The sequence below is a fragment of the Myotis yumanensis genome, unplaced genomic scaffold (assembly GCF_028538775.1).
Source record: "Myotis yumanensis isolate MYYU_CA2020_CCGP unplaced genomic scaffold, mMyoYum1.0.hap1 SCAF_16, whole genome shotgun sequence".
In the NCBI taxonomy this organism is placed as follows: Eukaryota; Metazoa; Chordata; class Mammalia; order Chiroptera; family Vespertilionidae; genus Myotis; species Myotis yumanensis.
This window is the reverse complement of record NW_027223767.1, coordinates 19,672,777-19,694,684: the sequence shown is the minus strand read 5'-3', so window position 1 is coordinate 19,694,684 and position 21,908 is coordinate 19,672,777. Positions and strand designations below refer to the sequence as shown.

Genomic DNA, 21,908 nt, shown 5'->3' with positions numbered 1-21,908 from the left:
CTATAAAATAACGACACACTTGTAGCCCGTGGCACTGTCGCTAGCTCTCCATCAGAGAGGACAGCGTCCCACCCAGACCCAGCTTTCTTCTCTTGTCGGTCTTTTCTCCATCCTTCACCGCCCCCTCTCAGGGTCACTGAACCTGGCTGAGCTGGCGCAGCACATAAGGCGCCCTGCGGCTGAGTATGCCATGGCCGTGCTGGCTCGCCACAATTCAACAATGATCAGCTATCTCTATCACACTCTGCAAGAAGCAGCAGGAATACAAAAGTGGAAAAGACACAATCCCTTCCCTTGACGGGTTCTGAAAGTAGGGGAAACAGAAGATGTCACTAATATTTGTAATAAAGCGGAACGAGGGCAAAGATAAAACATGTCCAAGATGGGGTGGCGACACAAAGAGGGGAGAGGCCAGAAAAGGCTTCCTTTCGCCGGGGACCCTTTAAAGGTGGGGATCAAAGGGGGGGTGGGAGTCCCCAGGCAGCAGGGAGTTGTGCCCATGTGCAGGGACAGAGGTTCCAAGGAAGAGGAAAAGGCACCCATCAAGAGCGAGACGCCTTTGGGTACCGCCTGGAGTTGGTCCGGCTACAGCACAGGAGGGAGGCAGAGAAGTGGGTAGAGACCAAACATGGGAGGAGGACCTCCTGGGTCAAGAGGAGGAGTCTGGGCTCCATCCTGTAGGTGATGAGGGGCCACGGAAGGGTTGTGGGCAAGAATGATCTTCCTGGAAGCTTCCCAGTACCAAGCCTTGAGGGGTGCGTTGAAAGGGACTGGAAAGCAAGCAGGAGGAGGGCGGTCTGTTCAGATGGTCCAGGTGCGAGCCAATGGCAGAGGGCTGGGAGTTTAGCTCTGGTCCCCAAGGGGCTTTGAGGACAGGAAGAATTTCCAGCTGCCAAGTTACTTAGTCTCTTAGAGTATCAGTTTACTCCTCCGCAACGCACAAGACCATTTATCATCAGGACCTCTCTCTGCAGCCGGGGGAGAGACCCTGGAAAAGGGAGGTGCAGCCAGGTGTGGAGGGGAGGGTGAGGCGGGGGTCCCTGGCCACCCCAGGCTGAGTGCCAGTCCAGGCGCTGGTCCCCAGCTTCCCCCTTTTCTCCCACCGACCCCCCCCCCCCCCGAGGAATTGTTGAGGCCACAAAGAGGAGTGGAGGGTCCTTTTAGACACCCAGGTGTCTGAGGCCCGTGCAGTCAGGGTTTGATGCAGTCACAGGGGCCACTAAGCAAAGCCGTTGGGGCTGTCACCCTGGCCTATCTCTGCCCCGCAAAGCTCTAGTGAGCCGTGGAAAGAACGCTTTAAAATGACTTTACACACACAACAGCACACCGAAGTTTTACCCCCGATTGGGATTAGACAGCTCCGTGATTTTAATCAAGTTAGTTCAAGGCGCTCAATAAATCCCCGCGCAGGACAACTCCGCAGTCAGGAGACCCCTCCCTGCGACACCTGCCGCGCCACACCGCCTTCCCCCCACCTTCCCTCCCGGGTCCAGGAGCCGCCCCGACCCTAGGCGACCAGGCAGCGGAGAGTGGGGTGGCGAAGGGGAGGCTGCGGCCCAGGCGCCCCCACGCGCTCCCTCACGGGGACCCCCGCCTCCCCGCGCCGCGCGGTCCCGCGCTCGGGTGCAGGGAGCCCGCGCGGCGGCGGGACTGCGCAGCCCGCCGGGTCAGAGAGGCGCAGAGCCTGACGGGGGGCGGCGGCCCCGGGGGTCGCGGGCGCCTTGGGGGGAGGTGGGGCGTCCAGCACCGCAGGCACGCCCGCCGCGGCCCTCCCCCAGCCTCCGGGCGGCCGGCGCAGCTCCCAGGCGCCTGCAGGCCCGGCCCCGCGCCCCCGAGGCCCCGCCCCCGCCCGGCTCTCCCGGCGCCCGAGCCCGCAGGGCGCCCGCCCCGTGGCTGGGGCTGCAGACCGCGGCTCCGCGCGTCCTGCCCGGGCGGGCGGGCCTAGCGCCCCCGGACGCCCGCCTCCGCCTCGGGTAGATGCTGACGTCAGGGAGGCGAAAACCAGAAGAAGGGGGAAAAAAAAAACCGGCACGAGGGCGGAAGGGGAAAAACTTTATTTTTTCTCTTATTCTCTGCTGGGGCTGAAGCGCAGGGCAGGCGACTGCGCCAGCGCGGGCTTCCGGAGAGCCGGGCGCGACCCCGGCCGCTGCGCGGAGGAGCCGAGCTCCGAGGCCCGCGGGGGCGCCCGGTATGTGGGACCCCGAGGACTTCGAGCGCCACTGGCAGGCCGAGTTCCCCGGGCAGGCGGCGCCCGTCATGCGGCTGGACTCGGTGCTGGACGTGGAGCAGGAGCTGGAGCGCTGCAAACTCAACCTGAAGCGGCTGCAACAGGTGTCGGCCGAGGAGAAGTTTAAAGTGTCCTACCTGCAGTCGGTGCTGGCCGGGGAGCAGCGGGACCCGGGCTGCGGGCGCCGGGAGGGCGCAGACGGCGGCGGCGGGGCAGCAGCGGCGGAGGAGCCGGCGGCGGCCGAGCCGGAGCGGGCGCTGCCTCTGCGGGAGGAGGAGAGCGCAGCGGGCGGCGGCGGCGGCGGCGGCGAACTCCCGGGACCCGCGCGCCCCGATCCGGAGGTGGCCGCCAAGGCCGAGACTCCGTGCGTGTGCTTGGAGCTTCCCGCATGGCCCGTGGCGGCGGGGCCCGGGGCCACGGTGCGCAGCTTGACTGCCGCCATCCACCACCAGCTGCTGCAGCCTCGCCTCCTCTTCAAGCCGCGGGAGGACTGCGCGCCCCTGGGCCACGATGGCACGGTTCCCGGGGCCCCGGGCGAGGAGCCGGCCTCTGGGACCCGGGCGAGGGGGGGCTCCGAGGAGGGCGAGCCGGACGCCCCGGGCGCGGATGATGGGGGCGACAGCAGTGACCACGACTTCGAGATGGTGGATTTGAACGAGAAATTCGTCCTAGGCCACTTGCTTGTGGCCCCTTGTCGGTTCGGGACCCGCGGTGAGGCCGAAAAGGCGGCACGGGCGAGCAGCCCTCATCGCTGGATGCATCTGATCCCCGGGGGCCGGCGGCTACACCGCAGGAGCCGCGACCTGGAGCAGCTGGAGTCCGAGGCCAAGGACGGCAGGCGATCGCCCATCGCTACGGAGGAGGGCCCCCGGCGCGGGGCCCGCGATCACCTCCCCCGGTGGCGGCGGCGCAAGGGCTTACTGTGGGTGCCCGAGCGGGACTCGCCCAGCCACAGCTCGCCAGAGAGGGGCAGTGACTGCAGCCACAACAGCTCAGACCACGAAGACGGCTCCTCTGCAGGTAGGCGCACCCCTCCCAAGATCCCCTATTTCGTGCACCCCCTGGGCGGGGGGCTGCTGGTCACCCCATCCCAGGCACACTTTGTTGTTGGTCCTGTTTAACCTCGGGCGCCTGGGAAGAAGGGAGATAAGATTTACCTGTTTACCTTGAAGCCACTTGTGGAACTTAAAAAAAAAAAGCAGACACCTAGTGCAGAGTGATTTGGGCTTGGGTGAGTTCATAAAAATAAACATTATGACGATGGCAGGGGTGATGGAATGTGTGCTTGGCCCGGCCATGGAGGAATCTTGCACTTAGGCCTCTCAGCCTTTCTGCTCTGTCTATTGCAACATCATCCACTCTCACCCCTTCCAACTCACCCTCCACAGGTCGGCCAGATTCCTGTGCACCACACGGATAGGATCCTGCTCTGAGCTAACTGGTGGCTGCCATGTCCCCCAGATTCCTTGATGTGGAGGTCGCAATCTTCCACTTAATTTTCTGAATTTATCTCCCATCTCCCCCAGCCTGTATCTGTGTTCCTTTCAAATTGAAACAGGTTATCACTTGGTGAAAGGTACATAGTCCTCACTGGCCCCTCCCTGCCTTTGCTACTGGCCCCTTTCCTAGAAGGCTGCACTTGGTCTGTCAGCTTCCTAGGAGCTAGGAGCCCGAGGGAGAAGGGAAGGGCTTAACAGCCGTGGGCAAACTACGGCCCGTTTGAAATGAATAAAACTAAAAAAAAAAAAAGACCGTACCCTTTTATGTAATGATGTTTACTTTGAATTTATATTAGTTCACACATACACTCCATCCATGCTTTTGTTCCGGCCCTCCGGTCCAGTTTAAGAACCCATTGTGGCCCTCGAGTCAAAAAGTTTGCCCATCCCTGGTAGAATCATAGAGTCTTCAAGCTGGCCCCGTGCCCAGAGATCATGTCTAGGGCAGTGTCTTCACATGATAAAGGAGGAAACTGAGCTGGTGCCTCCACTTGGACCTCCTGTCACTCGTGGTTTCCCCTCACATCTGCCCTCTCTTCTGAGGACAGGACCTGGTCTTAGTTTGCATCCCCTTGTGATGGTCGTCAGCATGGTGTCTTGCACAGAGTAAGTGCTCAATAAATATTTCTTGAATAAATGTCTGCAGCCACAGGTCAGGGAGGAGGAAAGGACAGGGATGCGGGGTGGCCTGTGACTGCTCCTTTGCTGTCCCCTGGGGCGGTCAGGGTCTCCTCGACTACAGGGAAAGAATGAATTGGTGTCTGTCTAGCTCAGGCTGAGACCAGGAACTTCACATGCCTTCCTGCTAAGTGAAGGAAGAAGAAAAAAAAAAAATTACTGATGCTGGGATTGTTCCAAACTTTCCATTATTAGATTTTATCTGGGTAAGTTTGCATTTGAATGAAAAACTGTCTACTTTGCTAAAAGCACATTTGGAAGGCCCATCAAGTCATCTGTTGTGATCAATTACACTTATTCATTAGCAGAGATTGGCTGCTCTTCCCATAGATCATGCTTTTGCCGCCCATGCTAGTACGGTTTTTTTTATGTGCCCCTTTAACTTAAACGAAGAGTCTGAAGATTGCACGCCAGTGCCAAGTTTCAAATGCCCTCAGTGGAGGCTACCCAAGCGGCCCAGCGCTGCTTCAGAGCTGGCTCCAATCCCATCTCCCCTCAGACCCACATCAATCACCCTGCCGTGGGTGCCCAATGCACTGGATTTTCTCCAGGGAGTGACTTTTATTTCTTCGAACTGTCTCCTCTCTTCTTAAGGGCACTCTAGCCCAGAGAGCACTTCCACTACCAAAGGTGCCCCCTTTGGGTGGATCAGTGATTAAAAAAAAAAAAAAAAAGATTCTGCTTCCTGTGGACTGAAGACTCCAGCCAGGACACATGTCTGGCACGCCTGGCTTTGGCTCGCGGTGCCTGGGCTATCGTTCAGACATCTCTTCAGGGCAAGTTCTGCAGGGAACCCCTGCACCACTCACTGCATGGGAGGGTGCTGCCTCCTGCCTCCAAAGCCTCCCCAGGGAGGAAGTGAATGGGGGTGGACATGCACATGCATACATGCATGTACACACATCCACACACTTCTGTACATGTGTACACATGTGCACACAGTCACATACATGTTGCATATTGGCACACAGTCAAGGAGAAAGAGACTTCAGGCATACAGAGAGGCACCAGAGCGGAGGGATTAACGGCAGGGGTTTTCACACTGTGGGTGACAGCCCACTGAAAGCCTGTGGTGAGGAGTGAAAGCATTGCCAGGCCGCCTTGGCCACCCTGGGCCGTCGCTGCTTCATTTTTTCTCCATTGCGCTCACCCACTTACCACCTGGGATGCAACAATTTTGTATGTGGATCTTATTCATCTTTCTCTCCGGTAAAACGCAAGCTCCAAGAGGGCAAGGATTTTTGTCTCTTTCTTTCACTGACATGGCCCCACAGCCTAAAACAGCATCTAACACATATTAGATGTTCCATACATACTTGTTGAATGATCTATGCAGGGTATGCCCCAAAAATGCGTACACACTTTAAGAGCTGATAGCTCAATGTTGAAAATGAAATGTATTTTAATAAACACTGGCTTCATAATTATTCAAAGTGTGTGAATACATTTTAGGGGGACACCCTCTATATTTTAAATGAGATGAAATAGAAAAGAAAGCATCAGAGTGTATTGCACATGGTAATGGTGAGTATTATTCTGTTTTAAAAACTTTGTTTTGCCCAGCTGCTGTCGCTCAGTGGTTGAGCGTTGTCCTATGAACCAGGAGGTCACGAGTTCAATTCTGGGTTGCAGGCTCCATCCCTGGTAGGGGCTGTGCAGGAGGCAGCCAATCAATGATTCTCTTTCATCATTGATGTTTCTGTCTGTCTCTCTCTCTCTCCCTCTTCCTTCCTCTCTGAAATTAATAAAAATATATATTTAAGCCGAAACCGGTTTGGCTCAGTGGATAGAGCGTCGGCCTGCGGACTGAGAGGTCCCGGGTTCAATTCCGGTCAAGGGCATGTACCTGGGTTGCGGGCACATCCCCGGTGGGGGATGTGCAAGAGGCAGCTGATCGATGTTTCTCTCTCATCGATGTTTCTAACTCTCTCTATCTCTCTCCCTTCTTCTCTGTGAAGGGTCAATAAAATATATTTTAAAAAAAAAAAAAAAAAAAAAATATATATATATATTTAAAACAAAACAAATATTTTAAAATTTTTCAGTAATGTATAATTGTATGCATAGATACTGGTTCCTGATGTAGAATTATTTCTTGGTGTGGGTTGGACAGAAAGCTTTGAAAATGCTGATAAAGACCATGGGCTCTGAAGCTAGATTGCTTGTATAACCTTGGGAGAAGTTGTTTGAATTTTCTGTGTCTCAGTTTCCTCTATAAAATGAGTGAGGCTGACAAACACTGCTTAGGTCATGCTGTTGATATGAGGAATAGATGGAATGTTATTTCTAAAGGGCTTGGAACAGACCCTGGCGCATAGCAGATTTACCCAGTGTTCGCTAACCATGGCCACAGGTTGTTTTCCTTGAGTCAGGGCTCCCACTTCCAGATCATCCTGAATCACAGGTGCTTTCTGTGATGCATGTGTTTTTCCTAGCAAGGCTCCGTCTGGCTCTTTCTAGTACTTTCCAGGCAGTAGGGCAGGACCCAGAGCACAGTGGTCATCTTAGCTCATGAGTCTCTTGCTGGGTTGGCCCTCATGTTGTTTCTCCCTCTCCACCAGCAATCAGGCCCATTTCCTGTACTCAGAGATCCTTAACTGAAGGTCAGGTTTATTGGGCAGTTCAAACTCTGCCTTCCTCTCAGGGTCTCAAGGAGAAGGATTACATGAGACATCTTAAAGGCCCAGCAGGAAGGAAGGAAAGAAGGAAGGAAGGGAGGGAGGGAGGGAGGGAGGGAGGGAGGGAGGAAGGGAGGAGAAAGAAAGGGAAGGGAAGGGAAGGGAAGGGAAGGGAGGAAGGAAGGAAGGAAGGAAGGAAGGAAGGAAGGAAGGAAGGAAGGAAGGAAGGAAGGGAGGGAGGGAGGGAGGGAGGGAGGAGGGAGGGAGGGAGGAAGGAAGGAAGAAAGAAAGAAAGAAAGAAAAATGGCCCAGTGACAGAGGAGCTCCCCACCCTGGAAGAGGGCTGCTTTCTCTTAGATGAGGGGCAGATCCTTGTATCAAGACACATTTGGGGTTTTTTTCCTACACATAACAGCCAAATCAGTTTTTAAAGTAGTTAGAATGTCTTTTTTATTTTCCCTCAATATATGGAGAGATAGAAACATCAGTGATGAGAGAGAATCTCTGATAGGCTGCCTCCTACATACCCCACACTGGGGATTGAGCTGGAAACCTGGGCATGTGCCCTGACCCAGAATGGAACCATGACCTCCTGGTTCATAGGTCAACTCTCAACCACTGAGCCACACCAGCCAGGCCAATTGGCACTTTTAACTCTCAGCAAGTAATGCTGTCCTGACCAGCTGTAGAATTCTAGATTTCTCAATGTGGGAAGCCCTGCTATCAGATTCTGCCAATCTGCCAATGAAGACTTCTTATTTTTAATCTTTATGGGAAATGCATTTCCTGCGAGGTACTCATGTTACCTAGTTCATTTGTAACCTGGTGGGGTTTTTTTTCCCCCTTCCTGTTAGTGACTAATGCGATTTTTGCTCCAAAAAAAAAAAAAAAATCCCTTGTGTTCAGTGGATGTGTTTGAATAACTTAACTCAAAAGTATTGAATTTTCCGCCTTAGCTGTGATAGAGTAATTTTTTTCCCATTCCCTGTTGTGGGGAAGACGTTAAAGAACTCTTTGAGACATGTGCTGGTGGCTGGCTGTGATTCATTTATAACCCGAGTTGATATTGCGTCACTGTTTGCTTAGTTCTTCAGTGCTGGCCTCTGTCCTCCCCTCGCCCCCACCACCTTAGCACCATCTACGTCTCATGAACACTGTAGTCAGTCAGAGGATGTGGGTGGGCTTAGCAAGTTCTTCCTCCTCTACCACCAAGCCTTGAAAACGTTTCTTCTTAAGGGACTATTCATAAAGCCATTGACTCTGTCTTTGACACTGGATCTTTATGTGTTAAAGTCAGTATCGTCATGCATTTTCCCAGCTTTGGAATAATGGTACAGACACTCTCTGCATCTGAAAATTGGGCTTGATGTTTCCCAGCTTGCAGGGTTGTGAGGCTTACATTGGACAAGTTACTGGCTTTCTCTAGGCCCCAGGTTTCGTATCTGCTGAGTAGGGGTGATAATGTTTGTCAAGCATGTCAAACTCGCGGCCCCACAGGCCGCATGCCTTGTTTATTTGGCCCGTGTTAGCCTTTGAGTTTGACATGCTTGATGTATGTCATAGACTTGGGAAGCTTCAGTGAGATAATGTGTGTAAAGTGACATAGCACAGGGGCGGGCACCTACGTGTTTAATAAGTCTTAGGTGGTGTTACTGTGACTGTTCCAAGTACAGGAACTTTCCGTTTGGCTGAACCACGACACAGCTCATATTCACATACTATCTTCATGTAATGAAGTTCCCCAAGCCTTTTCGTCTTATCTCTTTCTCTCCTTTCTTACCTTCCCCAGGCCCAGAGCTGTTTGTTGTTGTTGTTTAATATATTTTTATTGATATAGAGGAAGGGAGAGGGAGAGAGAGAAACATCAATGATGAGAGAGAATCATTGATTGGCTGCCTCCTGCACGACTCCCTTCTGGGGATTGAGCCCGCAACCTGGGCATGTGCGCTTGACCAGAATCAAACTCGGGATCTTTCGGTCTGCAGGCCGACGCTCTACCCACTGAGCCAAACCGGCTAGGGCTCCAGAGGTGTTTTGCTCTTTTGTGGTCTCTGGTCCTTCCCCAGTCAAGCCCTGTCTCCCAGTTAAGCCCTGTCTCTACAAAACCATTATCTGGCTTCTTATTTCCTACGTCCTCCCCACTTGCTTCCAGCCAGTGCTCATTCCTGCCAGAGCCTTTTCCCGTGCTCTTTTTGGCATTTGAGATGCCCTCCCACCTCCATTTGCCCAGTTGCAAAGCCAACCTTTCCTTTGAGGCCTAGCTTTTAAAATTTTTGTTTTGTTTTTTTCCCCCATTGATTTTTATAGAAAGTGGAAAGGAGGGATAGAGACAGAGAGAGAAAAACATCGGTGTGCGAGAGACACATCGATTGGTTGCCTCCCCCAGCCTGCATCCGAGGCACATGGGCTTGACCGGAATTGAACCCCAAACCCTTCTGCGGGCTCACGCTCCAACCACTGAGCAGCCGGCCAGCGCAAGGCCCGGCTTTTTTATGGAACCTTGTATTGGTGAAGATATGGGTTTGCTGTATAAGACAAAACACACAAAAAAGTGGCTTAAGCAGGACAGAGGTTCATGTATCCCTCATATAAAGAATTCCAGAAGTAAGCAGTGCAGGAGGGCTGTGATGACCACACGGTCATCAGGAATTCAGGCTTCTTTTGCTTTCTGTCTCAAGTTCTCCTCGCGGTCCCGAAACAGCTGCTGGAAATCCAGTCATCGCATTCCTGTCTCAGACAAGAATTAGAAGAGAGGGAGTGAGTGGCAGCTTTCCGTCTGTCTTTTAGGCAGTTTCCTGGAAGTCTCTCTTAACAATTTCTGTTCAGATTTCATTAGCCACCTCTAGCTCCCGGGGAGCCTGGGAAACGTAGTGTTTTATCTGGGCATATGGCCACCTCCTAGAAAATAGGGACTCCTTTACAAGGAAAAATGGAAGATGGATATTGAGGAGGCAACTAGCAGCCTCTGGCACTAGCCTTTTCCAACTACTCCAACCCATCTTGTGGTTCTTGGAGTGAGCCTCACGCTTGCACAATTGTTTTATTATTGTGCCATCTATTAGTTCATTGACCCAATGAACAAACGATGACTGAACCGCTGCTCTGTGCAAGGCACGACGCCTTTTATTTATGCTCTGTGAAGAGTTGCTCTCAAACTAAGAGGTTAGCTGGCCTCCTCGAGGGCGAGGCACATGGCTTGTGCTTCTTTGTCTCCCTGACAACAGTATCTTTCACAGAGCTGGGCACAGAGTAGGCACTTCCTAAGTCCTGGTTGATTTTGGAGTGGTCACAGTGAGCAGCGCATGGAAAATGGGAATTCCCTGGCTTGGAACCCGTGGTAGACGATCCCGGCTGTGTAAGGTTTCTTTCTGGTCGATTCCGGTTTTGAGGAAGCACAGCAGGGAGACTGGGGCAAGGGGCATCTCTGAGCATCGGGGCTGCCTTGTAGCCGCATGGACTTGTCCAGGTGTTGGGGGAAGATTTGGCTGTTTTGGCAACTGGACTCTGTTTATATACCAAACTGGAACTATAAGCAGAAATCCCTGTGCCCACCTGCCTTTCTTTACCACGGCTGTCTCCGTGGCTGTATTCACACCACGTGACTCTCTTGTTATTTCTGCCCTGCACAGCTGCAGAGGGATCTGCAGTCTTTCCGCAGCGAGCGTCACCTGCATCCGCGTCGCTGTCCTCCGCGTCGCTGTCTTCCGTCCGATCCTGGCTTTAATGTGCCCGGGACAAGGCTGTCTGACGGGAGGCTGCCTAGAGCTTGTGCCGCATCTTGAAGCTGCTAATAAGCAAATGATTGTTTTAAAATTTTTATTGGCACGTAGGAGGAAAGGAACTAGGACATATTTAGCTTCTACTACCTGCAAGGTGCTATGTTAAGTGTTTCACCTACACTGTCAGGTTTACTATTCAGAACGGTCTACTGTTCTAACTGTAAAGCACTAACATTCTTATTTTGCAAAGGAGGAGACTAAGGCTCTGACCAGCTAACTAACAAGCCCAAGTTTGCTTACAGCTAAGTAGCCGGGTTATTTTTTCCCCTCCTATTGAAACAATTAATTAGTTCATTTTCTTGAGCGATAATTGACATTTTATAAGGTTCACCCTTTTTAAGGGTGTGCTCATGGTTTTTAGTATATTCACTATATTCACAAAGTTTGCGCGACCATCACCACTCTCTAATTCCAGACCATTTTCATCCGGGGCAGTGGCGGGGAGAGGGGGGGTTGGGGGGGGTAGGGGGGGTGCTGTTTTTGAACCTAGGCTTTTCCTACAGCGTGCCATTTCCTTTTCTAATTTGCCACATGCAGTGATTTAACATAATGAGACCGGATCTGGGCGACATCAAGGCTTGTTTGGGTGAGATCGGTACGGAAAAGGACCACCCACTTCGTCCACCCACTTCGCCTGGGCGGTCCTGGTGCCCATTTGAACTGCAGATGGGAATCGCCTTGATTCCACTGCCCCCATTTTACCCTGTTTGTGTTTTCTGGACGTGGGGCATGGGGCAGAACACCCCAAACTTGAGGTTCCACGAACACCCCTCATTTCTGCCGTGGGCTGATGGTTGGCATGGTGAGAGGGGCCCTTGTACTGACCTGTGTCTTTTTGTCTTTGTAGCCCCAGAATGTCATAGTGTCTGGGACATAGAAAATGCTCCATCCATGTTCATGAATACTGAGACATTCATTCCATTGCCTCTCATCTAAACCACTGCAAAAACCACTTGTTCTGCCTCTAACCCTTCTCCTCTAGCCCCCAGTTATCTTCCCAAAGACAAAGTGATTGTTAGCTCCTAAATCTCCGTAAGGTTAGACTGCAGTAATCATACTGGTTATCTGTCCCTTTAAAAAGCTTTCCTTCTAAGCCCGGCCTAGCAACTGCTATTTTCATGCTATTGGCCTGCACGGGAACACATGGCCACTAGCTGGCCTGAGGGCCTGCGAATCAGAAAATGCAGCTCTTCAGCCTCTGGTGTAAAGATTGTTAAGGGCGAAGGGCATTGTGAGTGGCTTTTGGAAAACCAGCCCCACAACCCTTCTCTGAACTTTGTACATTCACTCGTTTCAGCAGTTAGAAAACGGTTTAAAATGGTTGGCTTCTTCATGCCCACACTGGATTCTAAGCCCATAAAGCAGTGGTTCTCAACCTTCTGGCCCTCCAAATACAGTTCCTCATGTTGTGACCCAACCATAAAATTATTTTCGTTGCTACTTCATAACTGTCATGTTGCTACTGTCATGAATCATAATGTATTTTAAATATCTGATATGCAGGATGGTCTTCGGCGACCCCTGTGAAAGGGTCGTTCGACCGCCAAAGGGGTCGCGACCCACAGGTTGAGAACCGCTGCCTTAAAATGTGTGTGTGCTGGAAGGAAACCACTTCTTTTAACGGTAGCATCCCTGCCCCCAGCACAGGGCTGGCATATTGTATTGACCGAACAAATAAAATAATTATTGTACATTCCCAAGTAAGAATTTTATGGGATTAGAATACCTGGGCAGACTGTTGGGGTTTCTAAGCATTTAAAGACCTTTTTTCCCCTCCTTCTCTTTCTCTTCTTTGCCTTTATCTTCATTTCTTCCTCCCCCTTCTCCTCTGTTTTTGGACCAGCAGGGCCCATTGCAAAGACATATTCTAGAGCTGGGGTGGGTCTTTCTTCCTGAAGCCTTTTCCAAACTTCACATGCCTCAAGCACACGTTGATGTGTGCCCTGGCAGCTTGCTACCATGTCTGCCAGCCAACCAGTTGGGAATTTGTCCCTCTTCCTGATGGGACTGTGTTGTTTCCTGAAGGTGGGCAATGCAGAATAAGGCTGATACGTCAATCCTGACCAGCGAGGACCTCCCAGCTAATGGAGACCTGTGCTAGTTATTAGGGCTGTGAACGAAATATTTTGGTTCCCCCATTGCTTTCTGGGAACATGGTGGGTAGGATGACATTACTGGTTCCCTTGAAATTGGGTCGGACGATCTGCCTAGTTCTATTCAGTGAGTTTGAATGGAAGTGGTGTGTGCCACTCCTGGACCAGAGCATTTAATGCTAATCTGAGACCCTTCCGAGCTCTCGTTCCCCTTTGCTATTGCGATGCACAATGTTCCCATTGGTGACTGCTCTGTCAGCCTGGGTCCTAGAGAGAGGGAAGAACAGAGCAGAGCAGGCTCCTCATTAACCCACAATGGACATGTATTCCTAGAGCAGTGATGGCGAACCTATGACACGCGAACTCATTTTTTTGGTTGATTTTTTTCTTTGTTAAATGGCATTTAAGTATATAAAATAAATATCAAAAATATAAATCTTTGTTTTACTGTGGTTGCAAATATCAAAAAAATTTCTATATGTGACAGGGCACCAGAGTTAAGTTAGGGTTTTTCAAAATACTGACACTCTGAGCTCAAAAGGTTCGCCATCACTGTCCTAGAGTGAGAAATAAACCACTGTTATTTTAAGCCACGGCAATGTTCAGCACTATTTGTTACTGCAGCATTGTCTAGTTTATCCTGACTGACACAAAACCCTGATTTATATTCATACAGAAGAATGGCTCTCCTGAGCCTAAGAAATCAATGTGTTTTCCTCAAAACTTCTAAGTACCCTTCTCACGAAGGCCAAGTGGTAACCGTAGCTGTTTGTGTGTGTAGATGAAAGGCTGGATCTCAAAAATGTAAAAAGCAATGTTAGGAATGGCTAAATTGTTTCACCAGTGCTCCATTCAGTGATTTGCTAGAAGGATTTGTGACTCAATAGCAGATCATACTCATGGCCAAGTTTTTTTTTGTTTTTTGTTTTTTTTTACAGAGACTACAGAGCAAACACAGTGAGAAATAAATAGATCAACAGACGCTAAAGAGGTCCAGCATAGGCTTTTGGTAACCTTTCTTTTCTGAGGCCATGTAGGAGTGCTCTCTCTCTAATAGCAAACTACCAAGACATATGTGGAATATCTTCCCTCGAAGAAGTCTGTTTGAGTCTCAAGGTTTGAGACCCTTAAGAGGGCTGGTGGCATAGGCATATCCTGCTACATAACCAGCCATGGCAACCAAAAATAAGACCCCTGCCCTCAGTGAAACCAGATGTACATCACCAATCTTGATGTGTGCGCAAAGGAACTTGATAAGCCATTACAGCAGCGGTTCTCAACCTGTGGGTCGCGACCCCTTTGGCGGTCGAACGACCCTTTCACAGGGGTCGCCGAAGACCATCCTGCCTATCAGATATTTACATGACGATTCATAACAGTAGCAACATTACAATTAGGAAGTAGCAACGAAACTAATTTTATGGTTGGGTCACAACACGAGGAACTGTATTTAGAGGGCCGAAGGTTGAGAACCACTGCATTACAGCATGGTCCATTGTTCCAGGTGCAAAATGATGACATCACTAACATGTGAGAAGGATACCAGGATTAAAAACCATGGCGGCCACCCTGGCTGGGGTGGCTTTGTTGGTTGGAGAGTCATCCCATACATCAGAGGGTCTCAGGTTCACTCCCCCATTGAGGTGTGTACAGAAGGCAATTGATCAATGTTTCTCACATCGATGTCTCTCTCCCCTCCCCCCCTGTCTCTCTAAAATCAGTTTTAAAAGAACAACCATAGAAACCTATTTGCCCGGGATGTAGTAGTCTATTGACTTTATTCATAAAGGCGTAAATGTCTGATCGCCCAGATCTCTGAGAAATGTGATTTCTGGGGGGGATTTTGCACATTTGGGATGAATGTGACTCTCATAAAAGTTCCAGAAATGCAATATAATTTTCCAAATTTTTTATTAATTAGATTTTGGGGCCCATCCTCTAACCTACTTACACCATTACTTATTTCAAATCAATTAAAAAAAACCACAGACTTATAAACAAAAGTTTGAAACTATCCATTTGCCATTTGGGGATACCTGACTAAAATGAGATGGTTTTGTAATGCCCGGTGTTTAGTAGAAGTATATATTTTAATCAGCACAGCCCCATGAGACTAAGTACTATTATTCCCATTCTATAATAATAAGTCTAGAAACATTGAGTCACTTGCCCAAGTCACACAGCTAATGAAGGACAGAACTGGAATGGAACCCAGTTACTTCTGGGGCCAAAGTTACTCTATTCCATCTTATCACTAACTCTTAAGCTCTCCAGACTGCAGCTCCTCCTCTCTAAGAGAAGCTGCGTGGACTGGAGGGGTTTCCAGGCCTAACTTTATGAACACAAGTTAAGTTAGATGAGTTGGGACTCTGTACTGAGTAACCATTAAAAGCTTGGTTTTTAATCAGAGGAACCTGGGCTTGGATCCAGGTTCCCTTGTTATTTTGTGTCCTTAACCTTTCTACTAACCCATTGTCTTTTCTGTACAATGGAGATGGTGTTGTAAAGATTACATGGAGCCTGACCCACGTGGCTCAGTTAGTTAGTTGTCATCATATATACCAGGAGGTTGCTGGTTCGATTTGAGGGGTTTGTGGGGGACAGCTAATAGATGTTTACCCTCTGGCATTGAAGTTTCTCCCTTTCCCTCTCCCTTCCTCTCTCTCTCTCTCTCAAAATCAAGGAAAATATGTTTTTTAAAAAATAAATGGAGCCTGCCTATATTGCTCAGTGGTTGAGTGTCAACCTATGAACCAGGAGGTCATGGTTCCATTCCGGTCAGGGCACATGCCCGGGTTGAGGTCTCAATCCCCAGTAGGGGGTGTGCAGGAGGCAGCCAATCCATGATTCTCTCTCCTCATTGATGTTTCTGTCTCTCCCTCTCCCTTCCTCTCTGAAATCAATAAATATATATATATATATATATCTTTTTTTTTAAAGATTAAATGGAATCATCTTTTGGAAAATGAGTAGCACAGTGCTGGCATACAGTAAACTCTGCGTAAACGCAGTCACTGGTATGATGGTCAAGAGCATGCTGGCTAGGACCACGTTGCCTGGGTTTGAATCCCAGCTCTGCCACTTAACTGCTCTGTGACCTTGAGCTAACTTACATGTTTTGTGCCTCCGTTTCCATATCTGTAGACTGAGGGTGACAATATGATAACAATACCTAATTAAGTTGATATGGAGATAAAATGACTCCGTGTATAAAGCACTTAGCAGCTAACACCCAGTAAACAGTGTGCATTGGTTAGTTTTATTATTACCACAGTCTTTACGGGTTTGGCCACGTCTATCGCCGAGATAGACTGTAACGGTGAAAAGCGGTATCTTACACATCTTGTTGCCTGGTCTTTTCCTTAATTGAAATCTGAGGCTTCAGGAAATCCTGCAGTTTGAATAATCCACGAGCCGGAGCAGTGGAGCATCCAATTACGAATGCCTCCCTGCCTCCCAGCTGCAGCTGGGGAGGAAGGTGAGGCCCCCAGCACTGTCTCGCTGAGGTTGTGGTCCTATTATGGAGAAAGCCTTGCTTTGTATGCAGCTGCCTTGCCTTGGTACGGCCGCATAATTGTGCCTTTTTGTTTTATTTTAAAGCATCTTGAGGAATTCAGAGCCCTCTCCCGCTGAGAGCTGCAAAGCCAAAGAGTGTCATGTCTCTAATGAGCCTTGCGGACTCTCTGATGGCCCCACCGAGGCAGCCAGGCAGGGAGCACACACACAGGCCCGCACCGGCATCCCCAGGCGCCCTTTGAGCGCAGGCCGCCATGCTGGACTCACTGTGGGACTCCCTGAGCACCCCCAGGATACCCCACGCCTGTCTTCTTTGTCTCAGAAGGGCACAGGGTTGCCTCCTGAATACTAGGCTTGTTGGTAACCTTTGTGGGCTGGCAGCGAGAAAACAGAAATTAATTATTCATATCAGCGGGCCTGAAGGAGCTGTTGTTTGCAGAGTTGACTGTCCTTCTGGCTTCCAGACCCAGAATTCCCCAGGGCCCTTGGACAAGCAGAAGGCAGTGTGGTTCTTAGAGGCAGCTGCTCTGAAAGCGAGGTGGCAAGTGGCCACCCCCAGGCTACATGCAGTCTGCTGATGGGCTTTGTTGAGGGTTAAAACGAAATGAAAACAATTTAAAATGGGGAGATTTTGCGTAAAATCTGATTTCTGGCTTTCCTGGAAAGATGGGGAAGTATGCAATACATGTGGAAATCATCAGGCCAAAACGCTGACCCCTTCAGACGGACACGATTCCCTAACTGCTTCAGCCTTCCTCTGGCCCCTTTATCTGCTCGCATTGTGAGAGGTGTGTGTATAGTGTGTAGTGAACCGAGCAAGACTCTGGAGCTGAGCTGCCTGGCCTTGCAGCCTGCCTCTGCCGCTTACGAGCAGTGTGCCCTTAGGCAAATTACTTAACCCCTGTGGGCCCCAGTTTCTTCATCTGTAAAATGGGGATGATACATAGTTTACATCACAAATTTGTGAGAACTGTTGAGTTAAGTGCTTAGGATAGTGCCTGTCACATATTAAGTGCTGCTTCGTTGTTAATAGCTCCTAGTATTACACTACCTGTCTAGTGTTTTAGGCATTTTAGATCACGTTCCCTGTGTTAAAATGTTTTTCATAGAATAAAAAAATGTATTTCTTTCCTAGTGTGCCTCTTAACTCACTAGGAAGTGTTCACTCCCTCCTCCGATCCCAGCCCCTTGGAATGTAACAGTTAGAGTAGTCCTACCTACTGTAACAAACCAACTGCAAGGTGTCCGTGGCTTAAAAGGCTAAGTTTCTTTGGGTTCACATAACAATGAAGTAAGTGTTCCTGATGGGCAGGTTTGCTTCCCTTGGTCACTCAGACCCCAGGCTCCTGCACTCTTGTGGATCTGCCCTCCTCTAGGTAAGTTCTCAGCTTTCAGAGAGCACTAGGGGAGCAAGAGAATGAGACACACTTGCATCTTAACTCTCTTAGCTCAGAGGTGATTCCCATTTCTTCCTTTCATATTCCATTGGCAAAGATAAGGCACGTGTCCCCTCTTGGATTCGGGGGTCCTGGCAAATGTAGCCCCTCACTCTGCATCTGCTCCCCAGCAAGAGTCCTACTCTGGGGAGGGGGCTTGGGCAGGAATCCTTGAAGGAACCCCAGCCGTGTTTGCCATCACAGTCATTGAATGAGCCCCAAATCATCATCCTCCTGGACCTATTTTCTTGTTGCCTCTTAATAGCCTGTGAAATGTTTCCAAGGGTGACTGACTTGTTTTTGTTCGGTTTATTGGGGAGATAAGGAGAGAAACAATCATTTTATTTTCGATTTTATCCTTCAAATTTGTATATACCATAAAAGCATTGATTTAGGGTATCTACATTAGATTTGGGCAATATATTTCATCTGAATTACCTATGTCGATGAAATACAACATAACCCTTATGTTAAATGTACATTGAAATAGCTGTGAAATTTGAGGTAACAAGACCATTTACAATCAGAATTGTTAGATTCAAATCTTAAATCTCTACTCTTTTTTTTTCTCCTTTAAATTGGGTTAGCTGTAGACATCTAGCACTTAGCCTTGTTAAGGTAGGTAATTTAAACTTATTAAGACAGTTATTCATGGGAGATATATATACCAATAAAATATACTAGTACTACAAATTCTAAAAAGTGATGAAAACAAAAATAATTTTTTAGGTTGGAGGAAACCTCAAACAGCTAATCTTTAGTAGTAGGAGGGTGGCGAGGAAGCAGAAGTCCTAGACCAGTGGTTCTCAACCTTGGCTGCACATTAGAATCATCTGGGAATCTTTTTAAAATCCTGATTTCTGGGCCTCATCCTCCGGAAATTCTGTTTCTTTGTTACTAATGTTGTGGCCCCACCCTATAACAGAAAGCTGAAAGACACATGAAAACATGCTCAAAGTCACGAATTATACGAGAGATGCAAATCAAAACAACAATGCGGTATCATCTCACACCTGCCAGAAAGGCTATCATCAACAAATCAACAAACAACAAGTGTTGGAGAGGATGCGGAGAAAAAGGAACCCTTCTGCACTGCTGGTGGGAATGCAGACTTGTGCAGCCACTGTGAAGAACAGTATGGAGTTTCCTCAAAAAACTAAAAATGGAACTCCCATTTGACCCAGTGATCCCACTTCTAGGAATATATCCCAAGAAACCAGAAAGGATATATGCACCCCTATGTTCATAGCAACACAATTCGCCATAGCTAAGATTTGGAAACAGCCTGTGTGCCCATCAGCAGATGAATGGATGAAAAAACTGTGGTACATCTACACAATGGAATACTATGCTGCTGTAAAAAGGAAGGAACTCCTACCATTTGCAACAGCGTGGATGGAACTGGAGAGCATTATGCCAAGTGAAATTAGCCAGTCAGAGAAAGATAAATATCACATGATCTCACTCATTTGTGGAATATAGAGAACAACATAGACTGATGAACAGGGACAGATCCAAAGACAGAGAAACAGCGATCAGACTATCAATATCCAGAGGGAAAGTAGGGGAGGGAGGGGGTAAGGAGGAGAGATCAACCAAAGGACTTGTATGCATGCATATAAGCCAAACCAATGGACATGGACAACAGGGGGATGAGAACATGAGTGGAGGGGGGGAAGGTTGGGGGTTAATGGGGGGATGAGGACACATTTGTCATACCTTAACCAATAAAGAAATTAAAGATAAAAAAAATAATAAAAATAAAATAAAATATCTTAATCCTTAAAAAAAAAAAAGATTCCCAGGTGATTCTAATGTGCAGCCAAGGTTGAGAACCTCTGTCCTACGCAGTATCTCACATCTCTTCAAAATAGGGAATGTCCTACCCTGCCCTTTTATACAGTTTGTGTTTTTGGAACAAAGAGCCCGTCATCTTTGAAGAAGTGAGCTCACAGTGGGGTTATGACAGCGTGTGTTTGTTGAAATTTGCACACAGTCTCTTCAAAGCTAGCACACAAGGACTTGTTATGAGTTAGGAGAATGACCTTCAACCTCTGGACCTTCATTCAGGCTAAATAACATCTGCTGTCCGTGGCCGGGTAGCTCGGTTGGTTAGAGCGTCGTCCCCATATGCCAAGGTTGTGGGTTCGTTCTCCTGTCAGGGCACATACAAGAAGCAACCAATGAATGCATAAGTAAGTGAAACAACAAATCGATGTTCCTCTCGCTCTCTCCGCTTCCTCTCTCTCTCTCTTCCTCTCCCTTTCACTTCCTCTCTTTCTCTTTAAAAATCAATCAATAAAAATATTTTAAATGTATTTGCTTAGTCACCTAAAATAGGGTTACCGTCCTACTCTTGGTGCCTCTTAGTTTGCTATTCTGGTCCCAAATGGACAGCGTTCTCTGTCCCCCAAATCACAGTCTTTAGGTGAATTCTCGGCAGGCAGAGTGTGGAGGGAAAACCCAAACTCTTCAGTGTCATGTCTGACCACTTCCCAGCTTGACCCAACCCCCGCCCAAGCACATTACAAAATCAGGAGGTTTTAGAAACGGAAAAGTGGAACCAGTCTCCGTTGGTTTGGGGCTGCAGCTTGTTGAGCGCCACATCTTAAAGACAGGCCTGTTTTAGAACAAACTCAGTGGACCCTGTTCCGGCTGGTGGGTTGACTCTGGCTGATTCTTTGTGGCTCCATTCCAGGATTTGCTGGGGAATTTCACACTCCTTTAGCTGTTTAGCAAAAGGCTCCCTGAAGGCAGGAACTGGCTTATGGTGGTTAAAGGGTGCAGGCTCTGGAGCCCGATTTCCAAGCTATAAGGATTTTTAAAAGTTACCGTATTTCCCTTCTCTGTGACTCGGTTTTCTCACCTATAAAATGGATGTGTGAATAGCACCCACCTCCTGGAATGCTGTGAGGATTTAACAAGGTCATCCATGGTCAGCAGTCAGCACAGTGCCTGAGGGGACTGAGGACTCAATAAATATTATTATCCGCCCCCCCCCCCCCCCCCCCCCCCCCCCCGTTTTCCTAGCATCTGCCATAGTGTTTTGTGTGTCCCACCTGCTTGACAAGCATGTGCCAATTAACCTGAAAGGACAATTGAGGAAATAGCTAAACTATTCTTCTTCTACTTTTGGAATAATCAAGATAAAGGACTGACTGTGACAGGCAGAATTCTCTGCGGGAACACTGTAAAAAGACAGATTCCTGGTGCCTAGCCCCACTGAAGTGGAATCCCAGTGGGTCTGGGCAGAACCTGGAATCTCTCTACATATACATATTTTAAAGATGCATACATTTATTAAAACTATATTTTTAACAAATCAAAGGGATTCTTAGCACCTCAGAGTTGGAATTGATGTGAGGTGGTGGTCAGTGTCTGGTGTGTGTGTGTGTGTGTGTGTGTGTGTGTGTGTTCAATGTGCACTTTTATAGTTTGTTTTATTGAAAAGACATTTTATTCCAGTTGCCACCAAATATGGAAAACAGGGTGAGGCTATATGTATTATACCCCCCCCCCCCCCCAAATTCTGTTGTGGTAAAATACACAAAACATACAATTTATATGAACTGTTTCTAAGTATACAGTTCAGTGGTTGGTGTTCAGTATATTTACATTGTTGTGCAACCTTCACCACAATCCATCTCCAGAACCCTGTTCATCTTGCAAAACTGAACCAATACCCATAAAACCACTCCCCATCCCCCTTCCCACTGCCTCACACAACTGCCATTCTGCTTTCTGTCTCTATGAATCTGAGTACTCTAAATATCTTATATGCGTGGAATCCTGCAGTATTTGTCTTTTTGGGGCTGGCTTATTTCACTTAGCATTATCTCCTCGAGGTTCATCCAGGCTGTAGTAGCATATAACAGAATTTCCTTCCTTTTAGACTCTAAAATTTAGAGGCTAGATCATATTCCACTTTGTTTATGCAGTTATCTGCCAATGGACACTTGTTGCTTCCAAGATTTAGCTGTTATGAATAATGCTGTGTACAGTATCTTTTTGAGACCCTGGTTTCAGTTCTCCTGTGTATATGTCCAGAAGTAGAATTGCTGG

The 21,908-nt window shown here is 48.6% G+C and overlaps 1 protein-coding gene across 2 annotated transcripts in view; it reads left to right on the top strand.

Moving 5' to 3' along the window:
- Nucleotides 1–1,934: 1,934 nt before the first annotated feature.
- The window catches only part of ABR (ABR activator of RhoGEF and GTPase), a 188,960-nt gene continuing 168,986 nt past the window's right edge, over nucleotides 1,935–21,908 (top strand). Inside the window, exon 1 of one of the 2 annotated variants that reach the window (XM_070393446.1) lies at nucleotides 1,935–3,247. In XM_070393446.1, the coding sequence (XP_070249547.1) occupies nucleotides 2,191–3,247 (1,057 nt within the window). In that variant the 5' untranslated portion in view covers nucleotides 1,935–2,190. The remainder of the gene's footprint in view (nucleotides 3,248–21,908) is intronic. The other variant, XM_070393447.1, reaches the window with a different exon arrangement.